The following is a 17,493-nucleotide window of genomic DNA, read 5'->3' as shown; positions in this document are numbered from 1 at the left end:
GGGTGAAAATTAACTTCAGTTTTCTGGATAATTACTGGGGTTAATGTTGAGGGACACAGGAGAGGAAAAAAATGGAGAAAACTAAGTAGTGAAAGCAAAAGAAGTGTACTGCTGTGATTAATTTTTTTTCTTTTAAAAACAATTGACAGTTATGCTTGAGATAAGAGGTGTCAGTGTAAATTCTGAAAGTCAGTGGTAGAATTAGCTCTCAGCAGTTTTTTCAAAATGTCTTTTCAAAAGTTCATTCTCTTGCAGTCTTGGATGTACCTGAATTTAGAACAATATTCTTTCCACATCTGCTGAGCTAGGCAGGACACTGAGGATGAGGGAAGCAGCATAGCTTGAATCTGGGAAGTTGGTGTGGTGAACTTTCCAGAATTCAAATGAAGTGGTGTTGCCATTGTCTGGAGAAGGCATCGCCAGGTATGCATGGAGTTTACTCTCTCTTCATTAAATGTATTATTAGAGACCACACTATTACAACGGGGGTCAAAAAGCACAATAATTTTCCAGAATGACAATTCGTTCTTAAAAGCCTCAGGAGACACGAGTGACATAGCTCTGCGTGAAAATTTTAGAAAGCCTTTCTGAGTATTGCTCCCTGACTGGCAAAATGGACATGAAAGGATTTATTTTTTTCTAGAATCTCCCCAAATGTGCTTTTGTGCAAAGTTCTGCAGTGACTCTGTTGACCAGAGTGCCATACGCTTCTGTGTTAGAGAACATTGTGTCTACTGAAGAACAAGATTCCAATTTCTTCTATGCTTCATACGACTGAAGCATTTTGATCAAAATTTGAGTTTTGTGCAAAGGATTTGCCTAGTTTCTTGAGTAGCTGCTTGAATTTTCAGCTTTTGCACTGCTGAACTCTTCATAATCTTACAGCTGAATGAGGACACTCCATGCCTTCTGAACACTCTGAATAACTAACTACAGACTACACCATCTCTTCAGTACTACAGCAATTGGAAGGCTGCATTCAAATTTGTTCTCTTTGCAGACATCACAGAAGATATTTTTCATCTTATTGAAATACATGAAAATAGTACTAGCCTCAATTATTAACTTCCTTAAATTAGCCATTTCTGGAATACCTATTGCATGAGAGACAGCAATGTACAGTAGGAGACCTGGGCAAGACAAACAAGCAATTCAGGTTTTTCATTCAGCTTTACTTCCAATGTTACCTTCATGCAGTAAGAGGCAGAGCAGAGCAAATATGACTTGGTCAGGTTGATTGAATTTGACAGGGATTTTCACAGCCAGGCAAAACTTTCACACAAAATCTCCCAAAAGGCCATCATCAAGGCCTAACTTTTACCCTGAGAAGTACAGGGCACAGAGAAATTCACTTATTACATCACATCAATCTTGATTTTTCTTCTGTGCCTGTGTGAATGTTGCTTCCAATGTACATTTATTTCTGTTTTTGCTTTCTTCTCTTGGCCTTAAGTTTGCTTTCCAAATGTTCTTTAATCTGGGGAGCCCAGGTGCTGACTTCTATGGCACAACATGGGCAGTGCAAACATTCAAACTCACTCTCTTGTTCTGTTTTTCTTTTTTAAAACTTAAAAAACAAAATCCCTTGTATTCTGAAAAAGTTAAGATGTAGTTTTTTGATTATGATAGATGAAAAGTGGAAGTAGTTCACACTGAACTGATGTTTAAATAAGTCTTCTCTGTACAAAATTTAAGTACACAGGGCAGAGAAATTCTACTCTCTCTCAGAAAAGGCCTACTGCAGCAACTAAAATGGATTGCTATCACAGAGAGAACAGAGAGTAGGTGAGGGGTGACTAATATTCCTGGACGAGCAGTGGGCGGAGGGCAGAGAGTACCCAGCAGATGAGGGGTGTCTGGTACTCTAGGTACAGTGGGTGGGGGGTGCCCAGCAGAGGAGGGGGTGCTCAGCATTCATAGGGGCCTGTGGATGGAGAAGGGGTACACAGTATTTCTGGGGGCTGCAGGAGGGCCACTACCATCCCTTGCCACATGACATCCTCTCAGAAGAGCTGGGAATAGGTGGAAACTCTGTCTATATGATATTTAGATATAACCTTGTATTAGAAGAAATAATATCTTCCAAACAAAATATAGAGCAGTTTTTTGTCCTAAGTTTTTAACAATCATGGATATACAAAAGTATAAAATATACGTGAATTGCTTAATTCTCCACACAAGGTTTGCGCTTACAGCGCACAGCACCAATGCACATCGGTTTAGAAAAGCAAGTGAATAACACTCAAAAGTTTGCATCCTTTCTTGTATCTTGTGAGAAAATTATGTTCATTTTTGGGTCCTGGCTATAAATATTGTTAATGATAAAAAAATTTGTTTTGCAGTACAAAATTACATTTTCTACATAAAAATGTCTGATAATTAAAAATGAATGATAGCCGCAAAAGCTATGATGTTACAATATTAAATGTTCCTACTAATTACAATTTTTTAAAAAAAAACTAACATTTTTAGAGAGAAAACTGCCAATAATGTGTTTAGTTTTTTTGTTTTGAATGCAGCAAACTTGTTGATAAGCTTCAACTAGCATTACCTACAAACACACTTCTAATCCTTTTTCGTGCAATAATTAGATGTCGAGGCACTGCTTAAGCGAGTAAAGACACTCCTGAATCCTGAGAGTATGTATGCAGGTATGTACCCTACAGGGCTCTCTATTCACCCAAGCAGTGCCTCCCTTGTCTATACTTCTGTTTTTACCAGTGTAATGTCCTGCTGCTGGAGTCTTTTCCCACCACAAGGAAAGGCTCCAGCAGTGGGAAAACTGTCAGCAACCTGCTGCCTGAGCCTTTCCTTGCCACAGGGAAAGACTTCAGCAGCAGGGAAACACTCCCCCAATGCCACCCCACTGCCAGATCCTTTCACTGACAGGTAGCTACACACCACAGAGTGGGCGCAGTTTGATTTTCACTGTGGCATGCAACTACTCATACACGATATGCCATAGTAAGAGGTGTGCAGAGTAGATGTCTTTAAAAGCCAAAGAAGTGAGTTGGTCAAACAGTAACTTTTCCAACAATAGCAAGTTAAGATAAACAGTACTATCTTTCAGAACAAGTAATCTGATTTTGGTACTGAGTCCTAAATACATTGATAAAACATTTTCTGAAGTCCTTGCTGGTTAAACACATCCATAAAAAAAAAATCAAACTGGATTTCAACATTTCAAAACATTTTATAATCAGCTGGGGAATTGTTCCAGACTCTAATATCTAGTGTAAAAAGCCTCCATCATTCAAAGTGCCAAGATAAGAATAATGAAAGAAAGAGTCACTATTTTTGTAGGAAGGAAAAAAAATTGGGTCAGATTATGTTATCCTTAATTCATACTGTGTAGCAATATCTTATTCCACACTGTCCTTTTGATTTCAACATAACTACTTGTGGAGGAAGGTTTTTATGTGGGTAAAGGTGTCACAAACTACCCTGTTGTAACAAAATTAACACAACGGGTCCATTTTTCTGCTGATCTTGTAGCAAGCCATTAACATAGGCTCTCACTATGAAAGTACATACAAAGTGTTACAATTAGCAATTCAGGGCCCAGACCAGGTCAGTGACCAAAAGCTGGTAGCTCAAATGAACCTTGCATCAGGATACTCATTATGATGCACATTTCTATCCACACTAGTCTCCTACTTTCAGCTTGTCCACCCCACCCACACCAGTCCAACCAGACCAGTAATTCCCTGTTATTTATTGATATTAAAATTAATTGATTTTATTCTTTCAACATTTTCAGTTTTCATTGGGCTGCAGATAACTGTATTGAAAAGACACAGCAGCTTTCTACATGTCATGGAAGGTAGGTGGGTTTGACAGCTGAAAGTTGAGACTTTTGGCGTTCAGGACTCTATGGGAGTTGTTTTTGACACCCACAAACCAGTTGAGGGTTTTGGTATTGGGGAGGGGCTGCATCTCCTTTCTCCCACTCTCAAAATTTTTGGCAGGCTAGAAGGTGACTCTAAATGTGGGACAGAGTAAGATTTGAATTCTTCATGCCTCATCCCAGGAAACCTTGTTAGCAAGAACCACCCAATACAGCCCAACATATGCAGGAACACCTAAAAATAAAAGTAGTATATTAGCTTGATCTTTCTGCTAAAATGATCATCCATGAAATACTTATCTATGCTGACATTGAAAGTATTGTTAGGTTTCTGAGTCAACATCCTTGGGAGACGCAAAGGGGAATTCAAACCTTTCAGGCTCTCTGCAGACTTAGGCAGACAACACATCGGTTTATATTTAGTTCACATTTTAAGCCATACGATCTACAAACTTTGTTTTTAAAACACAAAAAGCTTAGATTCTGGGAAACAATTATTGGTGCTTTTAAAATAAAGTTATAAAAAGCATTGCAGAAGAAAAGTTTGGCACTACTACGACTATCAAGGTTGCCCAATACGTCCTACTGTAAGACCCATTTTTCAGTTGCTTAGAACATTACAACATTAACTGTTTTGGCTGAAATTTTAGAGGCTGGGTGTTAGAGTCATAGAATATCAGGGTTGGAAGGGACCTCAGGAGGTCATCTAGTCCAACCCCCTGCTCAAAGCTGGACCAATCCCCAACTAAATCATCCCAGCCAGGGCTTTGTCAAGCCTGACCTTAAAAACTTCTAAGGAAGGAGATTCCACCACCTCCCTAGGTAACACATTCCAGTGTTTCACCACCCTCCTAGCGAAAAAGTTTTTCCTAATATCCAACCTAAACCTCCCCCACTGCAACTTGTGACCATTACTCCTTGTTTTGTCATCTGCTACCACTGAGAGCAGTCTAGATCCATCCTCTTTGGAACCCCCTTTCAGGTAGTTGAAAGCAGCTATCAAATCCCCCCTCATTCTTCTCTTCTGCAGACTAAACAATCCCAGCTCCCTCAGCCTCTCCTCATAAGTCATGTGTTCCAGTCTCCTAATCATTTTTGTTGCCCTCTGCTGGACGTTTTCCAATTTTTCCACATTCTTCTTGTAGTGTGGGGCCCCAAACTGGGGACAGTACTCCAGATGAGGCCTCACCAATGTCGAATAGAAGGGAAGGATCACGTCCCTCGATCTGCTGGCAATGCCCCTACTTATACATCCCAAAATGCCATTGGCCTTCTTGGCAACAAGGGCACACTGTTGACTCATATCCAGCTTCTCGTCCACTGTAACCCCTAGGTCCTTTTCTGCAGAACTGCTGCCTAGCCATTCGGTCCCTAGTCTGTAGCGGTGCAAGGGATTCTTCCATCGTAAGTGCAGGACTCTGCACTTGTCCTTGTTGAACCTCATCAGATTTCTTTTGGCCCAATCCTCTAATTTGTCTAGGTCCCTCTGTATCCTATCCCTGCCCTCCAGCGTATCTACCACTCCTCCCAGTTTAGTGTCATCTGCAAACTTGCTGAGGGTGCAATCCACACCATCCTCCAGATCATTTATGAAGATATTGAACAAAACCGGGCCAAGGACCGACCCTTGGGGCACTCCACTTGGTACCTGCTGCCAACTAGACATGGAGCCATTGATCACAACCTATTGAGCCCGATAATCTAGCCAACTTTCTATCCACCTTATCGTCCATTCATCCAGCCCATACTACTTTAACTTGCTGGCAAGAATACTGTGGGAGACTGTGTCAAAACCTTTGCTAAAGTCAAGGAACAACACGTCCACTGCTTTCCCCTCATCCACAGAGCCAGTTATCTTGTCATAGAAGGCAATTAGATTAGTCAGGCATGACTTGCCCTTGGTGAATCCATGCTGACTGTTCCTGATCACTTTCCTCTCCTCTAAGAGCTTCGGAATTGATTCCTTGAGGATCTGCTCCATGATTTTTCCAGGGACTGAGGTGAGGTTGACTGGCTTGTAGTTCCCCGGATCCTCCTCCTCCCCTTTTTTAAAGATGGGCACTACATTAGCCTTTTTCCAGTCGTCTGCGACTTCCCCCGATTGGCATGAGTTTTCAAAGATAATGGCCAATGGCTCTGCAATCACATCCACCAACTCCTTTAGCACTCTCGGATGCAGTGCATCCGACTCCATGGACTTGTTCTCGTCCAGCTTTTCTAAATAGTCCCGAACCACTTCTTTCTCCACAGAGGCCTGGTCACCTCCTCCCCATGCTGTGCTGCCCAGTGCGGCAGTCTGGGAGCTGACCTTGTTCATGAAGACAGAGGAAAAAAAAGCACAGAGTGCATTAGCTTTTTCCACATCCTCTGTCACTAGGTTGTCTCCCTCATTCAGTAAGGGGCCCACACTTTCCTTGACTTTCCCCCTCAGCTGAATCTTTTTTGGAAAATTTCAGCCAATGCTGTTCAGCCATTTCTGAAACAGGGACACTATGCTGTTTTCTCATGTTCAATGCAGAGGCAATGAGAGCAGGACCTTGGTTTGGGGAGGGAGTAGATTGATACGACGAGCCTAGGGGGAAAAGACTTGGACTGGAGGCTGGAAGTGGAAGGAGAGAGAAACTGGGACTGGAAGCTGGGGGATGAGCATGGGACTCACTGGGCAAGAAGACTGGGACAGGATCCAGGTGGGAGCAAGGAGGTGGAGGGAGAAATGAGAGAAATCTGACAAGGAACCAGAGAGCGAGGGGAGAACTGGGATTGGCTGGGCATAGAGATTGGGAGTACTCTGATTAGACGAGGAGATTGAGAGGGAGGCTGGGACCAGAAGCCAATGGAGACAGGGAATGTGGGCACAGGCCATGAAAGAAACAGACAGATCAGACAAGGAGCCAGGAGGGTGGAGCTAAGCTTGCTGAGCAATGAGACTATGACTTGGATGAAAAGCCTGAGGAGTGAAGACTGGGACTGGATAAGCGAGGAAAGTGAGACAGGGGTGAGGAGTAGGGGGTGGGACAAAGACAGCGACAGGTTGTATGGGGAGGGGGAAAGAGACAGAACGGTCAAGCTTGGGGAAAACAGGCAGAAGAATCAGTGCCTACTAGAGCACAGTTCTCTCAAGAGCCTGGACTGGAACACAAGATTCATGAGTTTCAGTATTCCTTTGCTGTACACAAATATCTGTGAAACCCACTGGCAATATGTTCCATCCCAATCTCATGCTATTTCACAGGGTTATGTAAGGAAAGAGACTATTGTCTGCTTCATTTGTTGCAGAATCTGGAAGTTGTATAGTGAATGAGACAGCGGATTTATGTAAAGAAAGGACAGTCTCATGGTTAAGACAGTTGAATGCCATCCTGGAAAACTGGATTCTCTCTCTGCCACAGAGTTCCTAAATGATACTAGTCAAGTTACTGACACCAAACTTTCCACAGGTAGTCACTAATTGTGCATTCCTCATTTTCTGGGTACCCAACTTGACACCCTGTGGGGTCTGAATTAAAGTGGTGAGCACTCACAACTGGAGCTGAAGTCAATGGGAGATGTGCTTTGAATGATTTAAATACTATGTACTTTGAAAAATCAGGTCCTAGGAGTCTCAATTTGGGCACCCATAGTTAGCTGAAATTTTGATCTTAATTTCTGTGCCTCAATTCCCCCTTTGTTCAGTAATGGCCATTCTGACTACTATAGGCAGCGGCCTTTGAAGTTTTTATGCCTCTTTTGTGACCCCCATCAAAACCAATTAATGAATCCATTTCCTTCGATCCTCTGCTGTATTGAGGTAACATTTATTTGTCCTTTGAACATCTAGAAAGAGTACATGTACCTTCTCTAAGTGTTTCTAAGGTGGGTAATGACATTTTTGACTAAGATGAAAAGTGAACAAGATACGCTGCTAGTTTAGAGACGGATTTGGCAGTATTCTGTGCAGAAAGAATAAGAATTCCACTTTATTGGGCAGGGCATCAAATCTGACTACTCTGCTGGCTGATGTAATAATTTCTCTGAGGAAAGCGACTGAAAAGTAGTGTAAGGCAAACTTTGTCAGAGGTTCAAAAAATAAATTTTGTCAAGGCTTGTGAAACTAGGTTAAAGTTCCTTTTTGGCACTAGTTTGTTGGTTTGATATCCAAGTCTGTCCATTGATTAGAAAAACAGAGATGAGACTGAACTGTGAAGATTCAGTTCAAAGCAGATACCATCATATGATGATAATTTAGGCTCAGATCTGTGTTATACCTTGTGATCAGGAAGCCCAAGGCAAGTTTAGAATAAAAGTTCAACCCTGTTTGTTTACATAAATTACCTTTGCCCACTGCCTCACTCGCTACAAGGCTGACTGATTTTCAAAAGGGAAATTCTTGAGAGTAAGACTTTTATTGCATTGTTTGAAGCTTTGAAATCCAGTTGCAGTCAATGGCAAGCTGACTTCCAGAGAGATACTAATATATGACCTATTTGCAGGCTATCTCAAATCCGTGCAGGCTAGCATGCAAAGTTTTCTGAGCCACATGGTCTGGTCTGCTACTTCCAGAAAAGTGCTTGCAGTGTTGTTATAGCCATGTTGGTCCCAAGATAGTAGAGGGACAAGGTGAGTGAGGCAATATCTTTTACTGGACCAACTTCCGTTAGTGAAAGAGAGCACTTTGAGCTACACAGAGCTCTTCTTCAGCTCTGGGAAAGGTACTCAAGTGTCACAGCTAAATAAAGGTGTTAGTTAACTCAATAGGTGGAAGAAGTCTCAAGGCTTCTCAAGTTAACTCAACTATCACCCTTCCTCTCCTTCTAATCCACATGCTGTAATTCTACTGCGGAAGTGAGTCAGTAACATAAATGGGATTGTATGTGTGTCAAGAGTTCTCACTGGCAGATTACTGGGCTGCCAACTGTCACCGGAATGGGCACAACCCATTGTAGCAAGACTCTGGCTGTGAAAATGTAAGCCATTTCTAGCCTCAGTCTCAAAAACCAGGTTAGGAAGAATAGTCAATATCCTTATCTAAGAAATCTTTGGGAACACCGGATTCTGTTCACAGAAATCAGAAAGTTTTTTTGATCAATGCTAGAAAGGAAGAATAGATTCTTAGCAACAGAGAATGTGTCATTTATGTAGTTGAATCATTCATAATTTTTGGGAGGAACCTACATTTCTTCTAAGATATTCTGGAACAGAGAATTAACTTTTGGAAGGAAACATTTTAGGCAGATCTTTAGAAGACAATGGTGTATGAAAAACTTCAGTATCCAAGGGGGGAGGGGCGGGGCGGCGGGCGGGCAAGATACATTATTTTGTCCAACTTGTCTCAAACAATTTGCCTCTAAATCATAGGTAGAACATCCTGAGGAACAGGAAATTTCTCTCTCCTATATGGAGGAAAGCTGCTCATTTTTATTTGTTTTGGACTGGCTTTCATTTAAAAGCTTTCTTTGGATGGAACACAAAAAATGAAGAGCACCTCTCAGCAGAATGCTTGTTAGTTTTACGCTTTAAGGAATAAAACCTGCTGCCCTTTATTAACCAAAACTCCTCTTGCCTTAAGTGGGAATTTGCCTGAATAATAGCAGCTGAATTTGACTCTAAATACTTTTTTCCCTTTGCATTTCCCATGGGAGACAGGGACCAGGAAGACAAGAATGGATCTTTCTTCCTTTTTTAGCTTCTAATGTGTATATAATTTGAGTCAACTTGAGTCCTTGTATGAATCAGAATCAGGCTCTGACTCACTGGAATCAAACATGTCATTTAAGCATTGAATCACTTCAGGATTTAAATTCTTAATGCTTCAGGGAAATATTTTCCTACAGGGTGATTTGTTTCTGCAGAACTACAATTAGCCTTGATGGTTTTTGTACGATTCTGTGGAAAGACAGGAGATTTGGAGGGGGAGGAATTATATGCCATCTTCTCATGGACCTGGGGAACAGTTATGAGAAGCACAATATACAGACATAGAAGAGGGGAAAGCACATTATAATATCTATATCCTTTACAGGACAGGCATTACTGGAGTGGGCATCACACATAACAGTAACCAAAAAAGTGATTCTATAGAAAATGTACCTCTGTATACAGCGGGGTAAATGTGGGTGGAATCTGACAAGCCACTCACCTTGGAGAGAAAAGCAGAAGTCCTGAGTTGCACTAATTGCAGACAGAGATTCTGGTATGCAGAGAAATAGGATAATAGTTCAACGAATGTCAATTGCACCCAAAAATAGAAGAGTAAGAGAAACTAATTACCACAACATTTAGAAAGGTGAGGTTGGAAAAGAACTGTCAAGCTGCTCAAAACTGATATGAAAGACAGTGTTGCAGTCCAGACATGCAAGAGATCTGGGCTCAATTTCTGGCTCTGCAGACTTTTTTGGTGACCACAGGCAGGTCATTTAATATCTGTGCCTCACTTTTCTCTCTATACAATGGGGATAATATCACTTTCTTTCTCCCAACCTGTATCGGTCTTGTCTATTCAGATTTTAAACTATATGTTCATTCACTGCCTAGTACAACAGTGACCTGATCTTGACTGGGGCCTTTAGGTACTACTCTAATGCAAATTACCACCACCACAAGCACAGCAGTGATCATGAGTAAGGGTACAATTCTGTCATGGAGGCCACGCATTCCGTGACTTTCCAGGACCTCCATGACTTCTTCCGCATCGGCAGGGCTGAAGTAGCTGTCAATCCCACGGACGCTGGAGCAGCAGCCCAGGGCTGAAGCAGTGTGGAGGGGGTGGACAATCTGCCCCAGGGCTGCCGGAGCAGCATTCCATAGGGCTGGCAGAGCAGTGGCCTGGGGCCATCCATGGGGCAGCTGAAGCAGCTGCTGGAGGCCAGCCCCTGTGCTGCTCCCACTGTTACCCCCAGACCTCCCAGGTATTTTTTTAGTAAAAGTTAGGGACAGGTCACAGGCTTCTCTGAATTTTTGTTTATTGCCCACAACCTGTCCCTGACTTTTACTAAAAATACCTGTGACAGACACTTAACCTTAATCATGAGTAACTAACAGCAGACGGAGACCAAGCTTCTGTAGTTCACTTCACAGAGATTGCTGTAGGCAGATTAAATTGTTTCTGTACATCTTAGAAGTTGGATAGAACAGCGCAGAAGGCCAGTTTTATTCAAATTTCCTCCCCATCAGAGAAAATGGTTACAAACTGAAGAAAGACTTTAGAAGGTAGACTGCAAAATGGAACAGTAAGGCTGCCAGCTGCTTCACAGATGAAGGTAGCTTAAGGTCACAGATGCTGAATTACTGGTTTTAGTTCTTATGGATGGCTCCAGAACTCTCTCTAGCACAGCTGTGTCTGTAACAATGGGAAGATCTTAATCAACAATCTTCCATATAATCTGCATTAGAACAAGCTTTTGTATTGCCAAAATAAGCAGGTGAAATGTGTTCTATGCTTTACCTTATAATGCTTGAGAGTCATGCTGAAACATTTATAGACTCCAACACCAAAAATGTAGAATTACTGATACTGCTTTCAGCATACTGTGAGACAAACAAATGTGAAGATTTTGTTGAAAAATAACTCAGTAAAAATTATTCAGTTTACTTTAGTCTCACTTGTAAAAAACAATTACTGTTGAAATACAAGTTTTTATCTCATTGAAGAATTGTCACCACATGTAAATAAAGTTTAAGGAAGAGCAACTGCCACTGGCAGTGCACTGTTTTCATTTTCCCTGCAAAGTCAAGAGAGAAAACAAACATGCTATGGAGCAGGAATCCAAATCTCAGAGCAAGGAAACAGATGCTTTCTTTTTTTTTTTCCTTTTTTTTTTTGGGGCGGGGGACGGGACAGGGTTGTTAAAAAGAAAAACTAGCCATATTTAAAGAAGCTTATATTAAATTTCTGAAAACCTCAATTAATTCCCCTGCTGCAGTACAGGAGCTCTTTACTATAATTTATTATTTTTCTTTGGATGCCAGGTAACATTGTTCATGCATCTACTTTCAGCCAAATTACTACAGAATAGCTGGAGCTAACTGCCCAGAATACTTTAGCACAACAAACATTTCCAAATGAGCTGCAGGTTCAATTTTAACCATGATGTTCTAGTGTCTCTCAAAGTCTCAGGTTGGAAAGTAAACTATTTAACATTACTATCTCCATTCTATCAGATACGTAAGTGTGCTTTTACTCAGACTTTTAAATTTGCTTGCAGGTCTTTATACTTTTATGTCCTGGGACAATGACATTAATACATTCCTTTCTTTTTATTTTCAGGTAACTTTTTCAGAAACTAAGGTGAACACTCAATCAGAAACCTAGTTTGGCCTAAATGATTAAGCGCTTTGTTTACTATAAATTGCTAATTAGCTTGTGGATAAAATAATCAGGATCTATTAATCTTTATTTTCCAAGGTTCTCAATCAACTCTTTGGAATGTTGCACCTTTCTCTGTGCTTTCTTTTACTGTGCTACCAACATTTCAAAGTCATTTTTTTTTTATTTCCTACATCCTCAATGAACCTCAAATGTCTAATTTTCAAAAACCTAATACAGCTCTCCTGCATTTTTCTCCTGTCTCAGTTAACAGCCTCATCATCATCTCAATTTATAAAAGTTCTTGCTGACTCACAGAGATGGCTCAAGTCAGTCACAGATACAGACACCGCCTCTGGAGTGTTTTCATGTTTGAGTGATGAAGTCTCCCCCACCCCTCTCCTTTTTTTTAAAAACTCAGATGTGGTATTATCTCCACTACTCTTCTCGCCTGGCACTCCCCTTGGTTAAATTCTGTCTATCCATATAACCAAATTTCTCCCAAATATACCCTTTCCCCAACCTCTCTCTCTTTCTCATGTTCTAAGCTTTTGGTTACACGATAACAGAGGTACCAGAAATCATAATCTGAAGAATTTAAAGGATAAGACTATTTTACTGCTTGTACCTGTTAGTACCCTCTTTTCTCCAACTGCAGGATCCCCTTATTCTCACAGCAAATCAAGGCCTTTTTGATGGTGCTCACTCTTCCCTTATTTCTTGTGGTTGGTTTTGTGAGAAGATCCCAAACTTTCTTCAATCCCCTTGAACCAAGAGATAGATCTTTGTTGCTTGGGAAGCTCCATTTTGCTTTCCCAGACCGTTTCAGCTTATCTGTTTGGTTTACAGGGTTCTCAGTTACAACCTTGTTTCTGAGTAGCAGCCGTGTTAGTCTGTATTCGCAAAAAGAAAAGGAGTACTAGTGGCACCTTAGAGACTAACCAATTTATTTGAGCATAAGCTTTCGTGCATCTGATGAAGTGAGCTGTAGCTCACGAAAGCTTATGCTCAAATAAATTGGTTAGTCTCTAAGGTGCCACTAGTACTCCTAACCTTGTTTCTGGATCTTGCCTGGAAACACTGACAGCTGACGTTCTACTTTACTTTGCTGGAACCTTCTCTCTTCCTGTGGTACCTCATGCAGACTGTGTTAAATGAAAATTCATATCTGTTTTCTGTTTACTGTCAAACTGCAAGATCTCTTCATAAAGGACCAGAATGGGGTTAGCTACTGCACAGAGGGAGGGACAGGCCATAAGGTGCCACTCTAGGTTTGTGCTATCCATGCAGGCCTATTCATAGCCAAAAATCCTCAAACCCCCCCAAGGACAAAAACTTTGTTGGCCTAGAACCACTACTCAGCCAAGAGATGTGCAGAAGAAATGAATCCAAGAAAGGTCTTATGGGGTGTGAGCAGTGCTCCCCATATTTGTTAAGGAGCTCTAGGAGTCATCTATGAAGCACAATGCCTGCTGGGAAGTAGCAGCTATAATCCATTCCCAGTGCAAGGCAATAGTTATAAGACACAATTCAGCCCTAAACCGAAACATCAGCATACATGTTTTAAAGAGTGAATGGATTTAGCTGCACCCATAAGCTTGTCACTACCCAAATGGTAGTTCCTACGACTCTTTTGCAGGATTCGCTACTGAAAATATCTATATGGTCTGTTTTCTTTAACTAGGATGCAAGACAGCCAATCAAATTTATAAATACATTTGCGTGTAAAAATCTTTTGCCAGCAGAAAAGGAGGGAGTAATAGTGTTAAGATTCTATAAATTATAATCTCTATTTTAGGTACTTCTAAGATGCCTATAAAATTGATATATTCTTAAATGCACATGAAATACTATTTTGCAGCTAGGGAACTATATTACATGAAAAAATATCACGCTAGATTAAGAATATACATTAGTGAGAAATACCTTCTATATTATACCATAATTGTATTACTGCGTTGTCTTTTGCAAACTTTTGCACTTTAATACTACACTTGGGCCAAATAGATTAAATAATAAAATGTCTGTAAAGTAGTATAAAACTTGTAAAACTACGTACAACTATCACTTCTAGAAGTGCATCACATGAGGTCACTGAAAGTTCTGATCCAGACCATTTGGCGGTGAGAAGAAACTTCAGATGCGGTTAGTCCACCCCGCCCTTTATTGCCTAGCAACACTACCATTTGCAGTGTCTTGGCATTTTGGGGACAGTGGGGATGCAAAAAGCCAAGTCTCAATTTCAGCAGAAGGCCTGCATAGGAAAGCTTGTACATGTCCATTCCCTTATTATGCTGCTTCTAGACAGAGCTCTTAGTCTCTCACCTTGAAGATCAGCAATGTTTACCACATAAATTAATAACGTTAAAACGGTTACTCTGACCATTTGTGAACACAGTTAACCTGTTTTTAAATTTTGAAAAATACATTTAAAAACACAACAAAATTAAAAAGTAAACATGCAAACTTTAAAAACCATATTTGTTTTTCGTTCCCAACCTGCATGGGGTTAATCTTCACTGAACATTCGAAGCACTCCACACATTCTCTGAACTCTTTGTTGCGAAGATAGAGGAGACCCTTGGAGCGCTGGGCCCGGGCACTGCGATGCTTAGATAACTCCCAAGCCTTGTCATAGTACTGGTGATCTTTAAGAACATCACCCAGCAAGCAATATAATCCTGGTGTTTCCTTTTTTTCTAGCTCTCGCCTCAAGACTTCTTCCGCCTATTATAAAAATAAAAAGGAAATGAGCCCCTTAATAGGAGAATCCATGGTCAATCTAACCACATATTACCATTGTCTCTCAGATTTTACACTTTAGCAGTTCCTTACATAATCTAAGAAAAGTCAAGAAATCTGAAAAACAAAACAGTATCTTGAACAAAGTCTGTGTCAGAGATAAATCCTTGAAAAAAAAAAAAGTTCCATAAATTCTTTTACATCTTGTAAAGCCCAAAGACTAACATTTAAGTACTGTTGTTAAAATTCTGTTCATGTCTGCATGAACCTTAAGGCATGATTTACTTATGTTAAATACGAAAGCCATATTCATTTTTCTTGCAACTCTAGTGCAGTAAAAAGGAGTCATTTCAGAGATCAATTTTTTTCAAACTGATTTTCATGGAAGTCAAGGTGAAATGTAAACTCTTACATTTTCCAGCAGAGGACTATTTGGAGATAAAGCAGAGGACTACGTGAAAAGGAGAATTTTTCTCCAGTAAAATTTTGAAATATGGTACAACCTGGGAGCACCTCAGTGTCAAAATGGGATTAACCTTTACCTCTTTGTACTGGGGAAAGTGTCAGTACGTTAAAGCTGCAAATAGCTGTTCCCCATTTCATGCCTCAACTGTATCTTTTGCCCAACAAGCAAATACAAACTCTGGAAATCCAATCTGTATCTCTTACATGGTAGTGCACTGCCGCTACTATTAGGCTACTGACAGGTCCTGCCTGCTCTTTTATTCTTCTTTGTTTGAATCACCTCATTAGGTATCCTCAATGCTTATTCCATTTCCTGATCTCTAATTTGCCCCTTCTGGAGGCAATGCTTCCAACATGTTTTATGTTACCTCTCTCTTTACTCCCTCTTGGCTGTGGCTGCTACTGTTCTACAAAATGTACAAATAAAAGCTATATTTTCATCTAAATGTAGGAGATAAAAATATACTCAGACATAAGTAAGCATTTAAAAACCAAGCTTCAGAGGATTTGCAGGCTTTTGGAAGAGAGGATACATGCTGGAGTTCCCACAAGACCTGTTAAAATTGACTGCCTACAATACCCTTTATAACTCTGTCTTACTTTCCTCAGTGCCAGGTTACAGTGTCTCCCTAACCTCAAAGTTTCAAAAAGATACTTTCCCCTCCTTAGTCTCACCAATAAATAAATAGGTAGTGGTCTATCATCAGTGGTCCAAAGTGAATTTCCCCCCACCCAAATATAACCTCAACACATAACACACACAGATATTAGCAGCATCATTCAGAATTCAACTCAGTGTATGCTCTCTATTTGAAAGGATCAGTTTGAACCATATGAGATTATGGCTTAGTCCAATAAATCCTGCCACAGAGTCAAGGTTGAGCAGTTTATTATTAATCACATTCCCCTGCAGTATGTCACTCACTCTACCTAAGGCAACTGCACTGTTGATCTTCATGTGGGAATGATTCTTCCCTCTTCTGTTCTAATGAAAGCTATTTTCCTTCCCCACACTTGCATAATCTCTAGGGAATTCAGTCAGAAAAAATGGCCAATGTGTGTGCAGTCTTCTACTGCCCCTCCCTCAATTTTGGGCATACAGGTTAATTTTGGACTATTAATAAAGTTCAAAGAGCCCATTCAGAAATCTTCAGAAAGAAAGAGCCCTTTCAAGGGTTTCACTTTGTTGTGAATTTTTTCATCTCTAATATATTAAGACATTCTTGCTGCCATCTATGGTAAGTGAAGATTTAGCAGAAACATAACAGTCTACAAATACTGGAAGGGCATAAACAAAGAAGGGAGAGGAATTGTTTAGGATTGTATGGGAACATAATTGGAAAATATGGTACCAAATTAAGAAGCAGAAAATTGTAGGCTGAGTCTCAGGAAAAATTTCTGACCAGTAAGAGTTCTTAAGCAGTGGAATAGTTTTCCAAAGGAAGCTGTGAAATCTCTATTACTTGAGACATTTATTATTAGACTGGGCAAAGCATGAGAAAAATATACCTTCATAAAAAACCCTAAGCTGGCAGAGGGAAAGACTAGATAACAAATAATTTTTCCTCACATCTCTAACTTCTCTGACTGTGATTAAATTAATAAATATTGACAGCTGATCTCAAAGATGATTAATTGTTCTAGAACAGAGAGAACCACACAATTAAAATAGGTTTCAGAGTAGCAGCCGTGTTAGTCTGTATTCGCAAAAAGAAAAGGAGTACTAGTGGCATCTTCGAGACTAACCAATTCTGCTGTGAACAGCAGCTATGAGGTGAAAAGGGCATTGCATGCTGCTCCTTTCCCTCATCCTGTGTAAGTCACTCCCAAACCCAGGTCTCTGTATGGTAGTGCCTAGTACTGTTACACACTACACAAACAGCCCAGCCATTCACTAATTACATTTTACATTTAAGTGCGCAAAAACAGTATGGTTTGGCCTGAATTTGCAGGGATTCATTGCCAATATAAATATTCCAGCTTGGAGATAAAACAGAATAATTAAATATACAATACTTTGTCTGTTCACCTCCCATATATATTATGCAGTTGGTTTTTCATCCTCTCTTTGTTCCTCCAATCTTCACAGGACTAATGCAAATGATTCTTATCACAAAGTCACAAAATTATCTGGATTTTTAAAAATGATTAGTTTGTT

At 40.4% G+C, this 17,493-nt stretch overlaps 1 protein-coding gene and 1 long non-coding RNA gene across 3 annotated transcripts in view; both read right to left on the bottom strand.

The window, feature by feature from the left end:
- Positions 1 to 17,493, bottom strand: part of TTC27 (tetratricopeptide repeat domain 27) — a 184,823-nt gene that overhangs the window by 33,705 nt on the left and 133,625 nt on the right. For both annotated transcript variants that reach the window (XM_084622456.1, XM_084622457.1), the window contains one exon: positions 14,628 to 14,855. In XM_084622456.1, the coding sequence (XP_084478582.1) occupies positions 14,628 to 14,855 (228 nt within the window). The remainder of the gene's footprint in view (positions 1 to 14,627; positions 14,856 to 17,493) is intronic.
- LOC311517551 lies at positions 9,988 to 12,883 on the bottom strand. The gene is made up of 3 exons (XR_014710733.1): positions 12,757 to 12,883; positions 11,268 to 11,350; positions 9,988 to 11,162 (listed from the first exon to the last, which is right to left on the bottom strand). It is a non-coding gene; the product is annotated as an uncharacterized lncRNA (long non-coding RNA).

The sequence above is a fragment of the Lepidochelys olivacea genome, assembly GCF_965140295.1.
Source record: "Lepidochelys olivacea isolate rLepOli2 genome assembly, chromosome: 3".
In the NCBI taxonomy this organism is placed as follows: Eukaryota; Metazoa; Chordata; order Testudines; family Cheloniidae; genus Lepidochelys; species Lepidochelys olivacea.
The sequence above is the reverse complement of the archived record's forward strand: the minus strand, read 5'-3'. Positions and strand labels throughout refer to the sequence as shown.